The 23293-nt window shown below is 46.2% G+C and overlaps 1 protein-coding gene across 1 annotated transcript in view; it reads right to left on the reverse strand.

The window, feature by feature from the left end:
• TNR (tenascin R) overlaps positions 1 to 22115 on the reverse strand; it is an 83874-nt gene extending 61759 nt beyond the window's left edge. The window contains exons 1-6 of the mRNA XM_007084000.3: positions 21617 to 22115; positions 18637 to 19113; positions 12342 to 12605; positions 8962 to 9077; positions 6430 to 6580; positions 1058 to 1327 (exon numbers count right to left, since the gene is read on the reverse strand). Coding sequence (XP_007084062.1) covers positions 1058 to 1327; positions 6430 to 6580; positions 8962 to 9077; positions 12342 to 12605; positions 18637 to 19113; positions 21617 to 22115 — 1777 coding nt within the window. The remainder of the gene's footprint in view (positions 1 to 1057; positions 1328 to 6429; positions 6581 to 8961; positions 9078 to 12341; positions 12606 to 18636; positions 19114 to 21616) is intronic.
• Positions 22116 to 23293: the final 1178 nt, after the last annotated feature.

A 23293-nucleotide genomic window follows, 5' to 3' on the forward strand; every position in this document is an offset into this window, starting at 1 on the left:
TATCCCATCCCATAACAGCCCTTAGGCCACAACCCAGGTAGAATGCTCGAAGTAGCCATTCTTCTGCTTTACCCCGCTGGGAGATGCTGGCTCTCAGATCTTACAGATGCTAGCAGTTTCCTTTGATCCCTGGATGACTTGGAGTTGGCAGAGACATTCTTTGATGTGTGACCTCTCCAGGGCAGAGATGCCAAGATTGAGAATCCGGGTCAGAGGGAGACTCACTATCTGATCCCAGCCCCTGTTGACCCAGTGAGAGTGCTGGGAAGGCCATCTTCGGATGGTGCCTGTCCCATTTGTCCCCAAGCTGGCCAGCCTGACGGGCTCCAAGAGAGTCCGGGAGCAGGTCACCGTGAGGTCCGGCCTTTGCGGACTGTGGGTGAAGCTCTTTCAGAGTCCTGATGGCCTTGGGAAGGGGGGTGGTCATCACCGCGAGGCAGGTGGGCCTCCTCCCGCCTGCTGTGTGTGGGAGCAGACCTCCCATTCGCCTTCTTGCTAGTGCTCGCGAAAGGCAGGATGGGTCCCAGAGCCTCAGGAGGAAGGTCTGCTGCTGTCCACACAAGGTGGGCTTTGCACAGCTCCGTGGGGTGCCAACGTGCTGTGTAGTTAGTATGAATTTATAGAGTTATCACAGTGCCAGCAAATAGCAGCAAAGGACCTCGAAGGAGGGCACCTTTCCTAAACTCGCACAAAATTGTCATTTGGGCCAGCGGTCTGGATGTGTAAGTCCTTTCAAGACAGACTTTTCATTCTACAAAGGAGATACCTGAGAGCCGTGGAGAAGAGTCTTCGATCAGGTCATGGATCTGGCTGGTGGCCGAGGCAGGACAAGCACCCAGTTCTCCTGAGCACCGGTGCACTGTGTCCCTCTGTGCTGTCACATAACTTCGCCGACCCCCCCCCCCACACACACACCTTGCTCCCTTCTTGCAGTTTCTGTGATAACATGGTGCCTGGGCAATGTCACCTCACCCCCTCAGTACCCTTCTTGCCGCGATGACGGCACCAGCCAGGTCAACCCCCTCTCCCTCCCTGCGCGCACCCCCCCCAAGCCTACCTGTTGTGAACTGGGTGGTCGTGGACTGGCTCTCGTTGGTCCCACGGACGGCACTGACCCACACCTCATAGCGGGAGCCGGGCCGCAGGGCCTGCACTGAGTATTGGCTCAGTGGGGGCTGGAGCCGGAAAGTGGTCTTCCCGCCTTCCCCGCCCACCAAGCCATACTTCAAGAGGATGAAGTCGACTTTGGCTCGAGGTGGGGTCCACTCCACGAAGGCCACGGTGTCCGAGACATCTCGAACCAGGATCTGTGTTGGCCCATCAATGACTGAATGAAAAGGATCAAATAGAAACAAGAGTTTGAGAAGTGGGTGTTTGAAATCAGCTCTCTCCTTTCCTCCTTCTGTTAACTTGATCAGTCAAAGAGAGGATGGGTGTTATTATCCCAATTTATAGATGGGGAAAATGGGACACAGTAAGATGAAATGGCTTTTTCCTGAGGACACATAGAGGCAGCAGGGGAAGTGACATTGGAAGTCAGTTCCCCTGAATCTTGCTCTCACCAGGCTACGGCTTTTCTGTGCTGTCACTTCCTCATTTGGGCAGGGGAAGGGTACCTATTGCTTGAGGCCAGCACAGCTTCCTTCTGGAGGTAATGGGAAAGAGAGCTGAGAACTGTGCTTCTGGTATGTTTTTCTGCCCTTCTCTTTCTTTGAGCCCTGAGGAAAGATCTACCAAATCATCAGCCCCATCTAAACATCTGAGACTTCCAACTCAGTTGCCAAAGGGGGTATCATGAATATCCAAAAGATATGCTTGCTCAGCCACACCTAGAACTCAGTCAATCCAGTTGCTAAGTCTATACCACAACCCAACAGACATTTGTATGTGTGGACATAAAACATGCCTTCTGGGGAAACTTGCTTCTCTGGGGAAAAAAAAAAAAAAAAAAACAACTCACTTTAGGAATAGTATCTTGTAGGCTATTTTTTCCCATCTGTTCTTGCATATTCCTGAGCTAGGAGGGCACTTCACACACGGGAAGTCCCTCAAGGTTATTTAGCAGCGTATGTCCCTCCTGAGCCCTGGCCTCTGGCACTGAGCAGTGGAGGGGAACATCACTGTGGGGTGGTGTGAACTAGAAAAGCTGTTTGGTTTCCTAGGGTGCCCACTGTCCATGGTTCCAGCACCCACTTGGGGTCCTCTTCATATTGAATTAGTGGTGGGGTAGAGAAAAGGGAGAGAATGTAGAATGGAAATAGAAAAAGAAAGAGCTTAGTGAGGACAATAGAGAATGGTGTTCTCAACTCCTCATGGTAGTTCCACAAGGCCAATGTGTCCTTCTTGAATTACTCATTATCTTCTCAAAGAGTAGTCCCAGCTTCCATGTTTGCTTTTATAATATGACTACACTTCTCTGGCTGGAGTTGATTAATATTAATATTAGTATTAATGTTTTTCAAGGATTTGGAATTGGAACCAGAGACTCAGGTTCTCTGGTTAGCTGCTTTGGGACCATGGAGAGCCAGGGCTGGTGTGGCCATTGTCTACCATATTCACACATCAATGTGTGAATGATTTAGAGAGGGAGACAAAAAAGGTGGGGAGGGGGTTAGAGAAGGAAGAGGGTGATTTATAATAAACACATATTTAGGGGGCATATTGTCACTTCCTAACACAAAGCTCCAAAAACCTTTGGAATTTCCTAAGTGATGAGAGCGATAATGTCTTTTGTTATGTTAATGAGGCGAGGAAGGGGCTGCCTGCCCAAGTAGTAAGCCATGTGACCTCTGGTCCACAACTGTTTCTGCCTGTGTAATGAAGCCTTCATAAAAACCCAAAGGGACTAGGTTCAGAGAGCTTCCAGGTTGGGGAACCAGAACCACATGGTTCCACGTGCACCATGCTGGGCCCCAAATTTTTCAGGTCCTTGCCCTGTGTATCTCTTCATCTGGTGTTGATTAGTGTCCTTTAATATCCTCTGTAGTAAACAAGTAATCCAGCAAATGGATTTCCTGAGTTCTGTGAGCACCTCTAGCAAATTAATCAAATCTGAGGAGGGGGGTGGTGGGAGCCTGATTGATAGCTAGTTGGTCAGAAACAAAGGTAACAACCTGGACTTGAAGCAGTTGGCATCTGAAGTAGAAGGCAGTCTTGTGGAACTGAGCCCTGGACCTATGGAATTTGCTGTTGTCTCTGGGTAGATAGTGTCAGAATTGCATTGAATTGTAGGATGGCCATCTGGTGTCTCAGAGAATTTCTTTGTGTGGGGACCTCTATCTTCAACACACACACACACACACACACACACACACGCTGGAATTGGTGCAGAATTTTAGGAACAAATATACATAGAGAAGCAGAAATGAGTGACTGCGTGGAGACAGAGAGAGTAACCTGAATCTGACTTTCCATTTTCTGGTTCTCGTTTTTTTATGACACCCAGATGCATTCTGGTCCTAGGGTTTTAGAAGATACTCTTTGTCCTTCCAGTAAATATTCTTTTTTGCTTTAGATAGTATAAGAAAGTTTTTCTTTCTTGTTCCCAGAGAGTCTTGACTAGGACTGTTTTTTTAAAACCAGTCCACACTGGACCACCTCCTACTGTCTCCAAAATGGAGCGTCTCCCTCAGGATGGACTCAGTCTGACTCTGGGCTTCTCAATCAGGACATTTCCCTGGTCACTCCACCCTCTTTCTGGGTCTAGCCCAGTCCTGTTCTCTATTAACCAGCTTAGGATTTTTTGGCTTAGCATCCACCAAAATGAAAATCACCTGGCCATTTTGTACCACCTGGCTTGGAGTTCAAATGAAGTTCTGTTTTTCATATTTGGGGTAATAATTATTTAACAGAACACATCCAGATGTTTTCAGCATGCTGAACTTAATGGTTTCAGGTAACTTGGACCCTTTAAATTTAATTTAATAGTGAAATGGGAGAAATGGTCTTCTAGCTGCTGTATAAGCATAAAGCCTGAAACTTGAAACATAGATACTCAGGAAATGGGTGTTGAGTAAAAGGAATGAGTGAATATTCTCTGTGTCCATGTGAAAGAAGGGGAAGCATTTCAAAGAGCTGGAGCTTCTTGAGAAAAAAGAAAAGAAGATGTCAGAGACTCCGATGACCATGTAAGGCTTTGGTCCTCCAACTCTTTAAATCTCCAAGACCCTAATCGGAGTGGATTGTCCATATTAGTGTATGATCTGCAGCACAAATCTGGCTCTAGCTGCAGGAAGTCTTATAATTTGCATTCCCCAGAGGGCCTGCCTGGAAGAGAAGCCAGTCTGAGTGTCTATGAGGACTCAGAACTTCACAGGAGGGGGTTGGTGTAGGTCAGACCTTAGCAGAAGGAAATAATTAAATAATCGTTTCCTGAAAACAGCAGACAGGGTTTGGAGACAGTCATCTCTTCTGTAGCCACTCTTGGATTCTGCCCTTCTGTTGGCCACTTAGTAGTGGTGTCTTGATTCCAGTCAAGTTGGTATCAGCTTGCTTTCAATTAAGTCCTAATTTCTGAACAAACACATGTTCTACTCAAAAAGTAAACTGGAATAAATATTTTTCTTTCCATTTCTTCATGACTCGGTACACAATGCCAAGCTATTAACTAGGACATTTTTCTTAATTGAAAAAAAAAATGTGCCTAACGTTACCACAGATTTTTAAATCTGGAATTTGAATCTTAGGGAGCTTCCAAGCCAAAAAATATGGCAAATTTTGCAAAAATGTGGTTTGAGTAGAAGACTGAGGCAGGGTTAGACTATCTTCCCCAAGTGTGGAGGAAGAACTTTCTACAGCTGTAATGCTCTTCTCTGCCCTCTTCTGAACCATCTTCTTTGTCTAGGCTTTTGTTTTCCACTCATGCTTGCTTCATATCAGTTCACAGGAATGACTGGGGGACCTGAAACTTTCCATCCAAGAGGAAGAGCACATGTCATGAAATGTCAGGTTCCAGCATCACCTTTGGGATAGAGTTGTGGAAAAGCTCTAGTCACTGGCGTCTGAAGAAATTTCTACAGAGTACTTTTAGGTTTTGTGGCTATGGAGTAGTTTCTTCCAAAACATGTTTGCAGTAGAACAGTAGTTTTAAAGCCTTTGTTGGGGAAATAATACTCTTTTCTCTTAAATAACAAAATCTTAAATGACTATACAAAATACAAAACACGTGGCACTGCCTTGGTTGGAGGGTGTGTTGGGCCTGGGTGTGGGTGTGATCAGAGGCTCAAATCTCCCCTTCGTCCTTGCCCTGAGCCACTGCCATGGAGCCCCAGTGCTCTAATGGAACATAATCTAATGCCACAATAGTTTAAAACCAATGTTTTCTAGACTGAGCATAAGCCTCAGCACCTGATGCTATTTAGTTTGGATCTAATTAGCAAAGTATGAATCACCAGTCCATAAACATGGTCTCATTACATGGTGTTGTGGTTCCTCTTTCTGGCCAACTTGGCCTTTGTCCTAAACTCATGACTGGCTTTCTTAGGTGTCAGTGTGGGTTTATGAAAAATAAAGCTGTACCAATATTCCCCTATCTCAGTTTCTGTTAACTAAAAGGGGAAAATGCTTAACTTTTGAGTCTCAGCTCCCCCATCAATAAAATGAGAACCAAAAATGATACCAGATGCTATTTGTAACTTTTGAGAAGTTCTTGGGAAGGGCACATGCATATGCATCATATTTGTTAATTTACAGTATTAAAGTTGGCCTTCCTTTGTTAGCTAAGAAAACAAGAAGGCAAAATATGGCACAGGTACTGAATCAAATCTAGAGACAATGATCTTGCATAAGATTAACTGTGGGGATGAAATAATAATCAGCTTAAGTCATCACCTTAAACAGTGACCCAACCCACACTTCCTGGTTTCGGATGATTTGTTTCCGCCTGCTCTCACTCCTAAGTGTGTTCTCTGAGTACGTGTGTATACACTGGGTATTGAACACTCACCTGCCATCAACAAAGTGCTAATCACTTTGTGTGCTTTTTCTGATTTAATCCTCACATCAACTCAAAGAAGGAGGTATTGTTGTTCATCATTAGAAAGTGATGGGAAGTTTGGGAAGGGTTGGATGACTTTCTCCAGATCTCACAATAGATCGGAGTGAGTTAGTTCTTGCTGGTTCCAAAGCTCAAGATACTAGGGGGTGGCAAACGAGGCCTTTTTAAGATCAGAAGAAATACACTGGAAATCTTAACAGAAAATTTCCCCCATAGAATACGCTCCCAGATTTCTGTGCTTGCAAGGATTGGCAGTAGGGAAGATGTTCAGCTAAGTATCTGGTAGGGTAGCTCTATCTCCAGGTACCCAAATCATCTTCAGCTCTGGGAGGAAACCTGGCACCCTCTGTCTCTCTACTTCTTGGGCAATCTGCAGTCCTTTCTCCAGAGTGACCTAATGGATAGGCATAGGAAGAAGGTTTGGAGGCACTCACCAGTAGAGACGCTGGCCGAGGTAGGGGGGCTCCGGGCTTGCTCTTTCAGAGCCACCACATTGACAATGTATTCCTCCCCCGGCTTTAGTCCTGTCTGATTGAAGGATGTTACATCACTGGGGAGCTGTGCAATCACCCCTCCTTCATTATTCTGGAGGGTGGGAGGAAGGGAGAAGCAGAAAAAGCAGAAGAGAAAATCACCGGGAGAGAAAAGTGTGAAACATTGATGGTAAATTGTGAATTAAAACTGGGGCCCACATCTATTCTTGATGCTGACAGCTGAATATCTGGGGCCAGGAAAAAGTCCCAGTAGACTCAGTAAGAATCCTATCACTCTATGAGATTTGGCAAACGGAGAATCCATTTTCAAGAACATTTCTTTGACCTTTCCTTAGTCTATTGAGTTTGCCAGTACAAATTGGTCATAAGGTGATGTCGATTTACTCTTGCCAAAGATTCAATGTTTGATGGTTACGGCTAACATCCATCAGATTTTTTGGCATTATTATGAACATGCCCTTGGCTCTTGAGAAGAGTATACTTGTGTCTGTGTGCGTGTCTGTGAACATCTTCACGTATACACAACATTTTTCACACTGAGACATTTTCAGTTTTTGAATGAGCTGAGCTATCATTTTGCTCTATCTGGAGTTTCTCATGGTGTTACACTGGATGCAAATCTGTCAATCTCTTGTTTTCCCTTCACCCAGATGAGTTAGGAGTCAGTGATACAACCAGCTATGAAGTACAAAGAAGAGAAAAAGAGAGCATGGAACAAAGAGTAACACAAAAAAGAGAGGAAAGAGACAAGTCGGTGGATGAGGAAATGAGAAAGATAAACCTGATGATGTTGGGTCCAGGATCATCTACCTATCTGTTGGCGTTTGTTATTATACATTTTCTATGTGTGTCCCTGGAAATGGAGGGGACAAGAAGACTCTTTGTGTCACTTCCCTTCTTCCCTATTCTTTGGACTTTGTTTATGTCCCCCTGGAGTGCCCTATATGTAATTTATAGCCATACCCATAAATCAATGTGACACATGCCCCTCTGCCCCTTCCCCACCCCTCCTCCCTCAGCCAGTGGCGGCAACCTGCGGATCACACAGTTATTCTCTGTGGCCATGTGTTTGATCTTGGCATGCCCTGGCCAAGGTCTTATTTAGAATTTTACGTATTAGATATTAAACAGGCAAACCTAGCACAGGTTTGTTTTTTTTTTTTTTTCCTGCCTCAGATCAGGGTGATAGGATTCTCTCTGCCCTGTTATACACCCAGCTGCCTACCATACATACTTTAGTGGCCATGTTAATGCAGATAAGACATATAAGAAGGTATTTGTACAGAATGCCTGTTCAGATATATTTAGCTTGCTGCGACACTACATCCATCTAGAAGGAAAGTCCTGATTTAGTGGATAGAACCTTGCGATAGGAAGTGGAGACCTGGGTTCTTATTTTAAGCCTGCCACCAACCAGCTATCTAATGTTCTTTAAGTTTGCTGAGTTTTAATCCCTATAAACAAACTAGATGTAGGGGCGCCTGGGTGGCTCAGTCAGTTAAGCATCGGACTCTCGCTCAGGTCATAATCTCCCGGTTCGTGGGTTCAAGCCCTGTGTCTGGCTCTGTGCTGACAGCTCAGGGCTGGATGAAGGCTCAGACTTTGTGACTCTGTGAACTTGAGGCCTTTTGTAGCTCCAGCAGTCCATTCCTCGAAGAATTTTGAAGTAAAATGATGGTGAGATCTCTGTCTTGTTAGCCAAATATGTGTCATCTGTCATTGAGTCTGATGAATGACTGAAAAAATGCTATTTGATATTGAAAGATGAAGATGGGGATAAGGCACCTGAGTGAACATTATGCTCCCACGAGTGCTACAGTTAGGGAGGGTATCAGTCGGGTCAACAAATTCTGGAAAACCAGAACTAGGCAGGCACCTCTGGCAATTTGGAAAAGTTTGTTCTAGATGAACAAAATAAAATACTTACTTCAAAGAATAGGAAGGAATCAGGATACCATTTTAACTCAAAAACTAATAGCATAATTTGGTTAAGGGAAAAATCTTCTCAGTTAATATGTTACAAAAGGTGTTTTGGGGTTACGCCTCTGACCTTCAGAGACTGAGGCCACACAAGCTGACTTTTGATGCATCTTCTGCATGGAATGAAGCTATGTGACGGGTTCAGTCTGGCTTTCCCTGTGTCCTAAAGAGAAGCCCCACAGTTTTGAAGCTTTGGTTTTCAGACTCGCTAAAATCATAGCTTGCCAAACCCTAGAGCTGAGCAGAGAGCTGGGGCCTGGTGGCTGCTTCCCACATCCTGTCTTCCAAGGCCAGGCTGGTAGGCTCAGGGCCACTCTTGCTAGTCAGTCCCCACCATGCTTTTGTGAGCCCAGACACCACAAAGGTCCCTTTGTATCCTCAGTGTCATGGAAAGAGGTATTGGGCAGTGTCCTCCTTGAAGCCCCGGATTCCAAGTTGAGGGTACGGATACTCCACATAAGGCTGGTTAGCAGTGTGACAGATGGGCGTTACCTTTGGAATGAAGCTGATCTCCCATCCATCGAAGGAGAATGAGAAGGGCTCCCATTGCACCTCTACAGTGGTCTCCGTGATCGTCTTGAAGTGTAGCCCTTGAGGGGTAGAGAGATCTGGAACACAGCAATGTGGGTGACCATGTCATGGCTGTCCCTGGCAGGGACAGAGAGCATCACCTGGGGCTTTGCCTGGGTACAATCCCTCCACACCACGGGTCTGCTGGGCAATCTCAATCTTACGACAAACACCGTGGGTCCCACGTGCAGGACTGGCCTGCTCTGTCGTGGCCCTGGTGCCGCTCTGTATTGGTGAATGAATACCTGAGTGAGCTTAACAAATTATCTAATAACTACTTTTTAAATGCTTTCTATGCATAATAGGTGACCAAAGACACCCTTTCCTTTCCTTACTAATGTGGCAAACCTTGGTATTTAATATGATGCCTTTCTCAGAGAATTTGAACACTACCTTTGGAGGCTCTAAGGATTCCTGAGAGGCAATAAAATGTCCCCATTTCACACCCGGGAAGAGAGGTACAGAGACGGTTGGCTAAAGATGTGGAGCAAGCCAACTTCAGAATAAAGACTAGAACGCTTTTCTTGGTCATCTGACGGGCAGTCTGTGTATTCTGCTTAGCCCACATCACCAAGTCTCGGATGGTCTAAGAGTTCCATTTCACATACACAAGGAAAGCAGAGGCACACACATAGGACAATGGCAGACACTGGGAATTTGGCTCTCATTCCACTGTCTCCCTCTTTTCTCTGGTTCTCCTTCATTATTTGTCCCTTAGCTCCCTCAGTCACCTTTGCCTCACTTATCTTGTTTTTAATTCCTTTTTTAATCGCCCCCTATCTGACCCCCATCCGCACACACGCACACGCACACGCACACACGCACGGGCATGCACAGGTTCCGTGAGGTGGAGCTATGCCTGTCCTAATGGAGTTCCAATTACCAGCCCTGAAATACGGCAGCATGACTTTTCTCAGTTCTCCAGGGAGCCTGCTCCCATTTTAGCTTTGCCTCTCGTGGGATATTCCATTGGAAAACTGACAGATTCTCATCCCTCCTGTTTGGAAGCTTCCTCGGTGCTTCTGGGTTGAAAGGCAGGTCTGATTCTGAACCCACTCGAAGGCATGTCAGGTGAGTTTACATGATTTTGTCCTTGTCACCTGGGAGCTTGCCTGAGGGGATGCCCTGAATTGACATAATAAACGCCGTGGGGGATGGAAACCTCATCACGGTGTGTGCACGTGGACCGGAGAGGAGACGCCTGGGAGTTGGGCCAGCCACTTGCTGTGGTGACTCATCCCGGAGCAAGGTGGGAAAAGCGGCAGATGGTGACCTGCCTCTCTGCACAATCATTGCAGATATTTAAAACTGGTTCTCAGGCACCAGAGGAATTAAAAAAAAAAAAAAGGTCAAATATAAACAGAGATAATTATAGGCATATTTACAGAGTCGGCATTCATAGGGGGAATCCAGTATTCTAACAAGATCTCTGTCACCTGCAAAGCAAGGGGATGGGACGATTTCTTGCATTCTTTCCTCTCTGCCTGTCCCTGTCCTTCAGAGTGTGATTCAAGTCCGTGAAACCTTCAAGACCTTCTCTTTTTTCTTTGACCTCTCCTTTCTCTGAACTTCCATGGCATTTATTATCCAAATACCATCTTGTCCTTTGGGACCTACATAAAATGGACTGAGATCTCTTATCCCTTATTTGGTGATAGGTCCCATTTACTAACCCAGGGGCTTCTGTTTCATGGTTACTATCTTGTTCCAGTTTCCTGCTACCTCTAAAATCTCTGTGCAACGTAGTAAAAAGCATTTGGTCTTTGTCCCTGATTCTTGGCACACAGCTCCTAAAACTTTTGGAATCTCCAGAGCGATAAGAATATCTTTTGTATGATTGTGAGATAGCTAGATAGCTGGTTTCCAGAAAAGCCATGTCACGATGTAAAAGATCAGAACCTTCAACCCATCTTCCAACCTCCAGGGAATAGGGAGACGCGCTGGAGACTGAGTTAATTACCAATGGCTGGTGATCAATTCAATCGTGCCTACATAATGAAACCTCCACAAAAATCTCTAAATATCAGGGTTGGGAGAGTTTCCAGGTCGGAGAACACGCTGAGGTGCTGGGAGGGTGAGGTGGCCAGGAAGCCACATGGAAGCCCCCCCCCCACCCCCCCGACCCCTTGCCCCATGCATCTCTTCATTTGCTTGTTCCTGAGTTGTATCCTTTATAATAAAGCAGTGCTGGTAAGTCAAGCACTTTCCCGAGTTCTGTGAATTTCTAAGGAGTTGTCCAACCCAAGGAAGGGTTGCGGGAAACTGTTGTGGGCCAATCAGAAGTGCCGGGAACAACTTTGGACCAGTGACTGGCACCTGACCGGGCAGTTCTGTGAGATACAGGCCCTAACCTGTGGGATCTGACGCTAACTCCAGGTAGATGACGTCAGAATTGAATGGAATTGGAAGTCACCCAGCTGGTGTCTGAGAGTTGAAGAAGCAGTATTGGAAAAGATGATTTAAGAAATCAGAGGTGTCTAAAGAAAAAAAAATAACAGTGCCTTTGTTTCTTCTTCTCCTCCTCCTCCTCCTTCTCCTCTTTGATGTAGCCAATGTTAATACTTGGTATGCAAGCTTTTAAAAATTTTCTGTGCTTAAATAAAATACGTGTAAAACACAGATATGCACCTATAGGAATTTCTCCCTGTTCTGGAGAAAAAAGAAAAGCTCTTGCTTATGGAGAGCAGTTTAGCTGGCCTCTGCCTCTGTCTCCACCTCTCTTTCTCTCCACTGAATCTTTCTAAACTATGCTCTGGAGCTTTACCTTTTATAATCAAGACGGACTCTATTTTGCTAAACAAAAGACCATGAAGAAATTATGCCACTTCTCTCTGAGGAGAAGTGGGTGTTGTCAGTGTGGTTTTAAATAAGATTTTTTTCCCCACTCTGCTATACACTTACCATCTGTAACATACCATTTAGCACTTGCTTATTATACGTCCTATTTCATATCTCCTCGTTTTGAATCCCTAACTAGATTCAAAGTCTGCATAAGTCTCGTACTTTCTTTGACTTCTAATCAGACTCAAGCTTATAACAAGTCAGAACTCAATAATTGGTTTTTGTCCTTTTGGTTCTATAATTGATGGGAGCTGCCTGCATTTGGAAATTCTCTTAATCGGAAGTGCCTTTTTAATGATTTATCCTTTACTAAGTGGATCACGTTGGAAGCCCTTTTCCTCAAGAGCAATGATTATTGCAGGCATCCCCGAAGAATTTAGAAAAGACACTGCTATCATGAATGCCCATGATCTCATGTAGGAGAAAAGAAAAATGAAGTAGGATGGGGAAATGTTACGTACGGGTGGCCACCTTGGCAGTGATGGGAAGGCTGAGGATGTTGCTAATGACAGCGTAGACGCTGATGTTGTAGGTGAGACCTGGCTCCAGCTCCGTGATGGTGACACCACTCCAATCTCCAGGTACCCGCCGCTGGAGCTGGAGGCCCCCCAGGGCCGTCGGCTGGTAAGAGATCACATATTCCGTCACTGCCATCGGCCCGTCCCATTCCAGCTCAATGGACCTGTCGCTGATACCAGCCACTCGCAAGTCCTCTGGAGGGGCAACTACCGGGAGGCAATACACAGATAGCATGAGCTCAGAGGACTGCCTTCCCCATCCTGGACTCAACTCTCTTCCTCACATCTCACCCCACATGCCTGTCTGTATGTTCTACTCCCCTCGCTGGCCTTGAGTGATTTGTAACTCCCTTTTGTTGTCTTTTCTGTGCTCAGTATTTCTATCTCCACGGGGCCCTGAGTGAGTGGTATGCTGGAGCCTGCTCTCGCTGGCTTGCGAAAGTTGAATGTCAGATCTTCAGGAGTTTTTCAAGACAGCTGTTACACAGAGCCATCGTTAAAGATTAAACTTTATAAATTTACAATTAAGTGAACTGTATTAAACACAAGGTAATAAATACTCAAAACTCGTCCCTTTCAACTTATTCCACTAAGTTTTACTCTTATCTACATCCTTGAGGTGGTTTACATGTGTTGTCCCTCTCTGGTGGAGATACTGTATAATTGCATTCTACTGCAAAACTGTTCCCGACCCCATGTTTAGTGATGTATGTCATGTTGGTGTTTTGAAATTGGCCGTGGAAGGAGTATTTCCACCATGGACACTGGCAAATTCTACAAAGCCAGGTTTTTAATTTTTTCCCTTAGAGAGTTAGTTGTTACATATTTAACAGAGCACAGCTGGCCAACGTTTCTGGTAGTGTAATAAGTATATGTCACCAGATTACCCTGGGGACCAATATTTGATTTGGCAAGTGGGAATAAAGGCTTATGCCTGGTTATCTTACAAAATATAAGAAGCCAAAACAGTAAGTTCTGGGTGCCATGGACCTATGAAGGCCTTCAAATGCTTTATTGTATTATTTTCCCTTTTAAAAAGAGACTGTTTAAGATTTGAAAGAAATGTAACTTGTGTTAAACTAATTTTATTAGCCTTGATCTTGGGGATGATGATAAAGAGGCATTCTTGAAGGCTTTGCTTTTTCTCTCTTGTTCCACTTCTCAAATGTTACTCAAAGTATCACCCAAGAATAAACCTCACTGAAATAGTCTTTCATGTATGGTTCCCTTAGGAAGTGAAGACGCACCACTAGTGTATTAAATAATTGAAACTTTGAGCCCAATTGGGGGATGTGCCTGTCATGGGACCTGCCCAGAGATTAAATTAAAAAAAATTGGAACGATATTTAAATCATTGTAATTAACTCATAAATTTACATGTAGTGAAGACTGTAGTTAGCTTATGAGTTGCCGTTGGCTTTGAGCCTCTCCTCTGAATGTTCTTCTTTCACCTCCACAAAAGCACAGGGCTGAGCCAGCTGCCATTCACAGGATCATGTGAGTGGGGAGCACTCTTGTGCTCACACAGGTGCCCCCAGCTCCTCGGCAGAGGCAGAGATAACTAGACCTTTAACTCAGACTCATGGGATGGAAATTAGGAACATATATTTGCGGTGTTTGGCATTTGCTTTGACTGTTTTTTCCCCAAACTATTCATTGTATAAAACCATCTAGAAAGCAGAGCTCTCTCTGATTGAAGATGGCGAATGCTGACTGAAACAAAAAAATCATAAACATTCGGGTTTTTTTTTTCATTTATAAGACCAAATACATGTAAATGAGATTTCAATAATTAAACTTCAAACGATCATTTATAAGCTCATATCATTTCTAATGCTGACATTATTAAAGCTTTGAAGGGCGCTGAGATCTTTGGGATAGCCTGTGTGATGCACGCCAGCCCCTGGACCAAGGCAAGATGGATTTATATATAGAATGTGTCAGTGCTTTGCATGATTATACTGAGCATTTATTGTATCCTAGGCACAATGCCAACCATTCTTACTCGGATTATCCCATTTCATTCTCTTACCAACACTATGAGATAGGTATTATTATCACTCCTATTTTATAGATGAGGAAACAGGCTCCCACAATCAGCAAACACAGAAGCTAGGATTTGAATGAGGCATAATGGTTCTAGAACCTCTTAGTCAGTAAACAATTATCACTCTACATTTGCCCAGGATTTCCCGGTCTATAAAACATGTTCAGACACACCATCTAAATGAAATGTTAAGAAGTCCTTTAATGGCAGCCTTATGAGGTAGATTGGGTAGATATAACGATCCCAACTTTATAAGTGGAGAAACTGAGACCCAGGTTAAGGGACTTGCTAAAAATTCAGAGAGTTGGGTCAGAATTGGTTCTCAAACCCATATCTTCCATACCTAGCGTTCTTTCCCCTACAATCTGTAGGACAGGTTACGGATTGTGCCAGATGCCTTTTTTCATTTATACACAGCCATCTAAAGTAAATTGCAGTAAAGGAGAGTTCAGACTATTCTTTAGGACATGAATTCTGGATTGGTGCTTATCCTAAAGGTAAGAAACTTATTTTAAAAAGGATTCTCTACTGCTTGCCTCTTGCGATCCAACACAACTGATTCCAAATTGCCTAAGTGGGACTTCTCCTGTCATAGTCACAGAAATGGCCATTCCAAATTTCAGGTCATCAATAACTCCTAGAGTGCTTGGGGCGAGTCAGTGTATTCCTTTTTGGTTCATTCTCCCAGAAAATAAAACAAATAATGATCCAAGCAGAAAATTTTGGGATTTTAAGGTAAAAAGGGAGTATAGAAGGATTTTTGATCTTGACAGCTTAACTTGGCAAGTTTTTTATCTTGAGACCTGAGCCTGGTGGTAAGCACTGCCTTCACTTGTGATGAGAAAGCAGCAATGGTGTTGTTTGTGGTGGAAGGTACTCTTGGGGGCCGTGGCTCAATGGAAGAAGCCAAGACCACCACCATTCATCCTATGCCTTAGCGGCAGCCGTGTACTGGGATGTCAGTAATTCTCCTAAAATGAAATGGTATTGAGCTATTAAAAAACACTGTAGAACAGCCATATGCCTTGATTCAATGAGTCTGGGATGGAAGCAAAATGTTCGTGGTCTTACTTTCTTTGGGATTCTGACTTCAAACTTGGGGGAAGAGCAGACAATTAAAAAGGAATGAACTGTGGCTTGAAGAATCAGAGTTGCTTATCCGCAAAGATTCCATGCCGTTGACTTTTTAGATCTTGCCTCAGTTGTGCACATACGTGGTGAGAGCAGTTGGAATTAGTTCCACGAAGTGTCTTGCTCCAAGGAGCGAGTAATTTCAGGTACCAAAGGTTGGCTGGCTGCAGTGCAGGCAGAGGCAGAGGCTGACGTTGATGGATCTCCGCAGGTCTGACTGAAGTCCAGGGAACAGCAATCTGGATTGTTTCAAGTCCCTGCTCTGGTGGTTCTTTAATCCTGCTGACTCATGGGGAGTTTTGGCCAGCTCACTGGACAGATCCTGTGCTAACCTCCTTCACTGGGGGCAGACGTGGACAAATAGTTTAACATGCTTCTCTACCCCCCCTCTAACACCTTAAAAACTCATTTGACAGGGCTCAGCTTTCCTATCAAAAGATTATTTCTTTATGTATGTGGCTCTTAAAATTTTTATTTTTCAATTCCGCTCTAGTCAGAAGCCTGGAGAGGATTAAAGAGTGCTAGAAGTTGGTAGGAGACCAGGGTTCTCATTCTTTCTCCACCATTAATTAGCGGTCTGGCTCTGGAAAAATCTTTCTGTCTCTCTGGACTGCTGCTTTTTAAATTTGTAACATGAGAAGCCCAGTGTAGCTTCTTTCTACGGCCTGTTTTGAGTGCTCATATTCATGCATTTTTTTGTTCTATTATCTTTACACGGCCAGAGAACAGAGGCAGAAAGGTTGAGATTTTGTCCCATGGCATGCTATGAGCAAAGATCAAGGCTCAGAGTCAAATATAGTGGCCTTGTTGACACTATTCAATTGTATCCAAGCTCTAGTGGTCTAGGGGGGCTCAGAATGAAGCCCACACAGTGGGCAGCTATTTGCCATGGCCTTGCCAAAGAGAAAAGAATGACACGTGCTGAGGTATATTTTGTGGCTCTCCACGAGCTCACCTTCCTTGTTCTCTCTCCTGTCCTCGCTCCTGCTGGCAAGGGGGAGCAGTGACACTGTGATGTGTGCATCTGGCCAGAAATGGCAAACAGTGGGTAAATAGCCCCCTCTCCCACAGCCTTTTCACAAAGAGCAAGCAAAGTAGCACTTTAGATAATGACCTAGATACTTCTCTGGAAGAGACCTGTAGTGTTTGGTTTGAAAGGCAGGCATTGAGAGCAGCACCTCCTACAACGAGTGGTGGCTCCAGGGTTGCTATAGAAACAGGTGGAGGTTATGCAACTGTCCTTCCTCACATGCTTGGGGAACCTGTGAAGTAATTCATCTGGGCCTCCGGAAGTCTTCTTCAAACAGCACAGAGGTAACGTATTGGAGGTAACATGTGTTCATGGTTTGGAGTCAACCGAGCTGCGGTTATGCCAGGAGCTGCTGTGTCTTCCATGAGTGGCCAGGTGGGTTTATCTACCGTTCAGTCTGGATCCAGGGTCAGGTTAAGATTTTGTTTGCAAATTGACCCATTTCTGTAGACAAGCAGGGTCAAGAACATGGCAGGTATGTAGAGCCCAGCAAAGATCTACTCTGTTGAGAAGCATGTGGGCCACAGAATAGCCATCCATGGCAATGGCTCAAGCCAACCCTTAGCATCCTCTGATGGGGCTTCGTGGAGCCTCATCCTGTGGATGGAACCTAGGGCCATGTTTCACCCTCCCCTTCCCAGCGACTACTTACTGAAGTGGGATTTAAACAAAGGCTTAACTTAGTGATGAGGCTTAACTTCTGCTTAAATCTTCCTTTGGAACAATTGGTATAACAGCTATTTGTGTTTTTAGAAAGATAGTTCAGTAAACAAAATTGGGAGGCTAAATGAGATAATTGAATATGGAAAAAATGAAGGAATGTGAAAGATTCTTTTCCTTAGTAGTGTGTTATTGCCTTGCTTTTTTTGTTTTTTTGTTTTTCGTTTTTTCATTACTGCCATTGGTCTTTTGAGAGAATTTAAGTTGAAGTCACAACTGAGGGAACCTTGTCCAACTAGTGTGTTTATCTGGGTGGGGGTCCCTGGCAATGTTGAAGAACAAAAAGCTACTGAAGTTGACCTTCCAGGGGACAGTCCACCAGAAGGCTTAAAAACATTTGTTATGATTTTCATTTTTAAATCTTCCCAGTGGTCAATCGGAACCACTGTTATGGATTCGATCGTAAATGGAAAAGATCGAGATCAGTCACTTCACCTGCTACAAAAACAAAATGTATCAGCAAGAGTCACTGATTTAGTTAGAAGAGGATGAGCAATAAAAGTGAGATGATGAAAATAATCTGCTTTCAGGTGAAAAGAACTATCTCCAGTGAGATATTAATATTTTTCCCACTGCTGGATTTAGATGTTCATTTCAGGACAGCACCTTTGTATCAGCTTCCACAAGGTAAGACTACAGATGGGGCTGGTTCCAATTCGCTCAATGTCATCTGGCACAAAGCAAGTCACAGCCTTTTAATATTCTGTACTAATTGGTAGAATGTGAGTTGTTGCTTGATGCTGTTAGGACTTTATTCCTGTTTACATTTCATTCCTTGCCTGTAAAGACTTTTTTTTTCCACGTGGACACTAGATCATTTCAGAAATGAATAACCGCTGGCAATACGTAAGTTCTGACATAACCAGAGTGCCTAGTGAGTCTGTGCAGTAGCATTCGGAAGGACGTGTCCCTGGAATATGGCAACAGGTGAGGGGATATTTTGGGGCAGGTGGAGCTTGTGGAAACCCCCTGAGTTAGAGAGTGGCCAGTCTCACGGTGTGGCCTTCTGCTTTCTTCTGCCTCAAGGACAGTGCAATGCTGCCACCATTATTACCATTGTCGTTCCAGTCGCAGGGGTAAGATCCAACTTTCAGCCAAACTTGACTTTCTTGATGCCTGCCCTTTCCCCCCTTAAATCTGCCTCATCAACGGTGACTGACTCAAGAAACCAGCTTTCTTGTAAAGCAAATGAGCACAGCCCAACGGGGAATTATTTTGCATGAAATACACCGTCCCTCCCATCTCTCTTCCCGCTTCCGGTGAGTTTGCCCAACGCCCCATGCAGCTCCACTTCCTACCTCCCTTCCTACCTGCCGAGCAGTCAGGGCCCTGGTAGCCCTCTTCACAGAAGCAGAGCCCCTCCTGGCAGTGTCCTCGCCCGCTGCAGGCGTTCAGACACCGCTGCTGGCTGCAGTCCTCACCCACGTAGCCCTCCTGGCAGAAACAGGTGCCATTGGTGCATATCCCCTTCCCCGAACAGTCCCCGGGGCACCTCAGCTCGCTGCAGTCCTTGCCCGTGTAAGGCTCTTCGCAGACACACTCCCCGTCCACACAGAGCCCCCGGGAGCTGCAGTCCGTTGGGCACCGGAGCTCTGAGCAGTCGCCCCCGCTGTACTCGCTGTCGCAGATGCACTGACCGTCCACACACACGCCCCGGCTGGAGCAGTCCAGGGGGCAGTACGGTTCAGAGCAGTTCTTGCCGAACCAGCCTTCATTGCAGATGCAGCCGCAGGACTGGAGGCTGAAGTTGCCATGACCGCTGCAGTGAGGGATATAGTCCAGTTGTCCTGCAACGGTCAAGGAGAAGGTCAAAGGGTAGCAGTGGCACCTCGGGTAAGTGGTGCATGTGGGGGGGGGGCAGGCAGAGACCTCCTCTCACTCTCTGGTCAGATTAGTGTTGCTGACAGTGAAACTTCACCCAGTTTGGTACATAACCAGTTGCATAAATATTTTCCCCCAGTCTGGGTTGCCCATGCCTCGCACCATGCCGGGGGCAAGGGTGAATGAGATCTGGCCCCTCATCCCCCAGGAGCTCACCTTCAGTGTGTCTTAGCTTGGATTTCCTAGAAGTAGTCCTCGGATGAGGACTCAGGTGACTCAAGGTGACTTACGAGAAAGTGCTCCCAGGAGAAACTGGTCAGGGAGAGAGGAAGATAAGGGAGGGAGGAGCCAAGCCACAGCCCAAGCCTGTGTGAACGGGCAGAGTCCTAGAGAGGATAACCTGGGTTTAATCCTTCAGGATGCTCTGACCACAGGTCGGATGCAGGTCAACCTCATCATGGCTTAAGGGCTGTCCTGGGGTGGTATAAACGCTCACGCTCTTCCCTCGTCTTCTCGCGCAGGACAAGGAGGTTCCCTCAGACCAAGGATAGTCCCTGACAAAGACGCCCAGGGGCTGGCTGTGGAGACTGATGGAGACCCAAGGGATATAGGCTGAGTGCTGAGTCTGAGACACAGGGTCATATGTGCTACAGACCCATCTTGCTCCCTCTTCTTCCCCCGCCCCCCCCCCCCCCCATCTAACTACCTCTGCTCATTTATCACAACTCAGCACCAGGGTAACTTCTAAGGCTTCCCATAACTCCAGTCTCATTTAGTTACCGCTCGCTGTGATCTTTTTGGATTTTATGCATGTCTTTGTCCTAGCCTTTACCACACTCTACAGTGGTTGATTTATCTGTCTAGCATGAATCAAATAAATAAACTAATTAAGCAAACACAAGCCCAGTACCTGCTTGGCATGCTTCTCTGCACTTGGCTCTGGGGACAAGTAAGTTATATCCTTTTTTAATTCTGCCACTTTACATACCCCCATGGTCTGAAGGGACACCACACTGACATTGTTTCACACAATTCTTGCTTGTAGATTTTTCCACGTCTGTCCGGGAGCCTGAGGGAAGGCTGGTAGAATGCCCACTTAGACGCTGCCCAGAGTTCATGTCCATGAACACCTATGACTTCCCCATATTCCTCAGCTCCGCTGAAAAGGCAAAGTAGCCTGAAAGTTCTCACTGAAGAACAGGAAGAATGGGAGGCTGAACAGCTAACTGGACTTTCTCTTCTCATCTTCACAATTGTTTATTTACAGTTTCAGTTTTGGGGAGGCGAAAGAGGTATGAAAACCTGTGGAATATTTCACTACTCGAAAGCCTCCCCTAATCTTGGTATGTGTCTGCTACCCTCTGGACACACGGGCCATCCAGCCCCGTTAAAGGTCATCCCTGCTGCCTCCTGCTTCTTCTCTGTGAAGGCCTTGACATATCAGACCCTGTAGAGGTGAAAACTGGAACCCAAGTCAGTAAAGACAAATCCCTCTTCTCATCAAAGAATGAATGGCCTGGGTCTACGATACCTGCTGGATGAGAGGACTGAGCACAAAGGAAACTGACACAATTACTATATATTCAGGGTCAGCTGATAACTGTTGCTTCCGTGGTGCTTACTGGCAGGCAGGCTTTCACCTGGAGAGCCCAAATCTTATACTAAATAACCCCTGCCATTCTAGCGTAATCTGCATTGTTAGGTGGGGAAGGAAGGCACGGGTTAGTTCCATAACTTGCTTAAACACCAGCTAGTAAGTAGCAGAGCCAGGGTTTGAACTCAGGGAGTCTGGCTCTGAAGATGTAATGACTTCTCCCAGAGAGGTCAAGTCAGAAATTCGTAAGTGTCTCTAGTCGGGAGTGGGTGAGGCGAGACGTAAATAAATCTCTTGGACACTCAGCCTTTGGGGGCGTGGAGTGAGCTCTGTGATTGTGTGTGAGTGCGTGTGTGAGCAGGTGTGTGTGTGTGTGTGTGTGTGTGCAACTGCACCTGCGTGTGTGTCTGTGGAGGGGGGCCAAAACCTCCATCTTGCCGGAGAAGACGGGGACAGGTCCTCCGAGACCTTAATGACTATCATTGACTCAGATGGGAGAGAGGCTGCGACAGAGAGAACAGAGGACCTGCATTCTCTAGTCCCGAGGTTAACATGGATAGGTATCAGTTCAACAGCCTGAGAAAACCAAAGATGAATGAAGACAGACATCAGATTCCGTGCTCGCCACAGAAGTTGCTGCGCTGAACCGATGTACCATTACCTGATACGTCCCTCCAAAATCAGGTTAATGTATTTCAAACCGGCTGAGCAGTGGAGAGAGTCCCTGCCCCGAATCCCCCGGGGAGGGACCGCATTTAGATCACCGGGACATACGAACAGAGAGCTGCAGACGAGGGCAGTTTTCCCTCCGTGGGTGCACCGTCCCCCCTGTGCCTCTGCTCCCCTCCGGACACCCGTGCGCCCCCAGATCCTACCTGTGGCCGCGCTTTCCGGGCAGCAGTTGCTGTTGCACTGGTCCCGCAGCACCGACACCTCCCTTTCCAGCATCTCGATCCGGCTCAGCAGCTCCTGCAGCACCCGGGCGGAGCCGGCGCACGGGCAGGCCTTTTTGGGGAGGTTGATCCTGTGGGTGAAGGTGACCTGGCTCTCGTGGTCTGAGGTCTGGCCCGTGTACTCTGTCAATGCCTCGTCTTCGGCACTCACCTCCTGCTCGGCCGAGGCCTCCAGCCCCGAGGAGCAGAGGCTGTCCAGGGGCACGTTGATGTTGTACACGTGGTTGAAGACCACCGGCCGCTCTTTGCCGGAGACGTTGTAACTGGCAACACCTCCTTCCTCCTCCACCGCCTGTCTCTGGACCCTCTCGGTGGTGACCTCCAGCTGACACTCGGAAGGCTTGAGCAGGGAGCCCAGAAGGATCAGGTTGACCCCGATGAGCATGTTCTTCAGGACCACTGTTTCCCCGTCTACCCCCATCCTCTCGGCCAGAGCTCTGGGTTCGAGACCAGCCTGCAGCTCCCAGCACCGAGCTGCGGGAATCTGCAAGAGAAACCACGGAACAAGATGACCCCTGAGAGCTGTGCCAAGCGCCACGGCTGGGCACAATCCTACAAAGCTAAAGAATAGGCAGTTAAGATTTTCCATGGGGAGGCTGGGAAGGGACAATGGCTACCAGGGTCAAAAAAAGCCCAGAGCTTTGTCGCCGAGGGGGAGGGATCTTCTGCTGAAGGACATCTTGATTTCCCAAAAGACTTATCTAGAATGTCTGGGGCTGGCCCCCCGTGGTGGGCAAGTGGTCCCAGCAAAGAGGACCTGTGAGGACAGCTGGACAGACTGTTCCTCCAAGGATTGCTCAGAGCCTCCTTTCACATCTGGGTGAGAAGTAGGACAAAGGGCACCGTGGAGCCTCAGGTGCATCCTCATATTTTCCAACGTGTTTATTAGCAAGGGTCCCCGCCAGCCACTTCAAAATAACTTATTAACTCCTCTAAGCTCATGTATTCAATACAAGTTGACTTTCGAATAACCAACCAGGCAGATAATATAGTTCCAGGTAATTGTGGTTGTTAATAATCCTAGGGTACATTTGTGATTATCGGGGACTGTGTGAGCCGAACTTTCTTTTAATCTTCTCATTAGTTTAGTCCCGGTGCTTTGTGACCACAGGGTGCCTTTCTTCCGAGGTCCTCTTTAAATTGCTAAAATAATGCATTAGCTCCTCTGCTGATTACCTAGTCACCAAGAACCACAGAGAACAATAAATTTACTATAATGCAAATCAGTTTTACGGAAATTATATTTCTTTTTTATTCCCTATGTAAAAAAGGAAAGAGGCTTACAAAGTTTGGTTCTAAAGGTAGTGTTAGAGCTTCTAAGAAGATTAAAGACGGAGGGACGGGGTAAGGGTAGCTCTGACTCTGAGAAGAAGGCACAAAGGATGGCTAGTGCCATCTGACTGTGCGCAGTGTCCAGACTGCGCTGTGCATCCTGCACGGGATCTTCCTGGCCCGTAGGCAGCCCCACGAAGGGGCCCGGTGACTGTCCCCATCTCATAATGGAGGCAGTTCTGCCTGGAGAGGTCAGATTTGAATACGGGCCTGACTGATTCCAAAAGCTGTGATCTTGACTGCTGTGTTCCATCTCATTCCTTGAGA

The sequence above is a fragment of the Panthera tigris genome, chromosome F3 (assembly GCF_018350195.1).
Source record: "Panthera tigris isolate Pti1 chromosome F3, P.tigris_Pti1_mat1.1, whole genome shotgun sequence".
Lineage (NCBI taxonomy): Eukaryota > Metazoa > Chordata > Mammalia > Carnivora > Felidae > Panthera > Panthera tigris.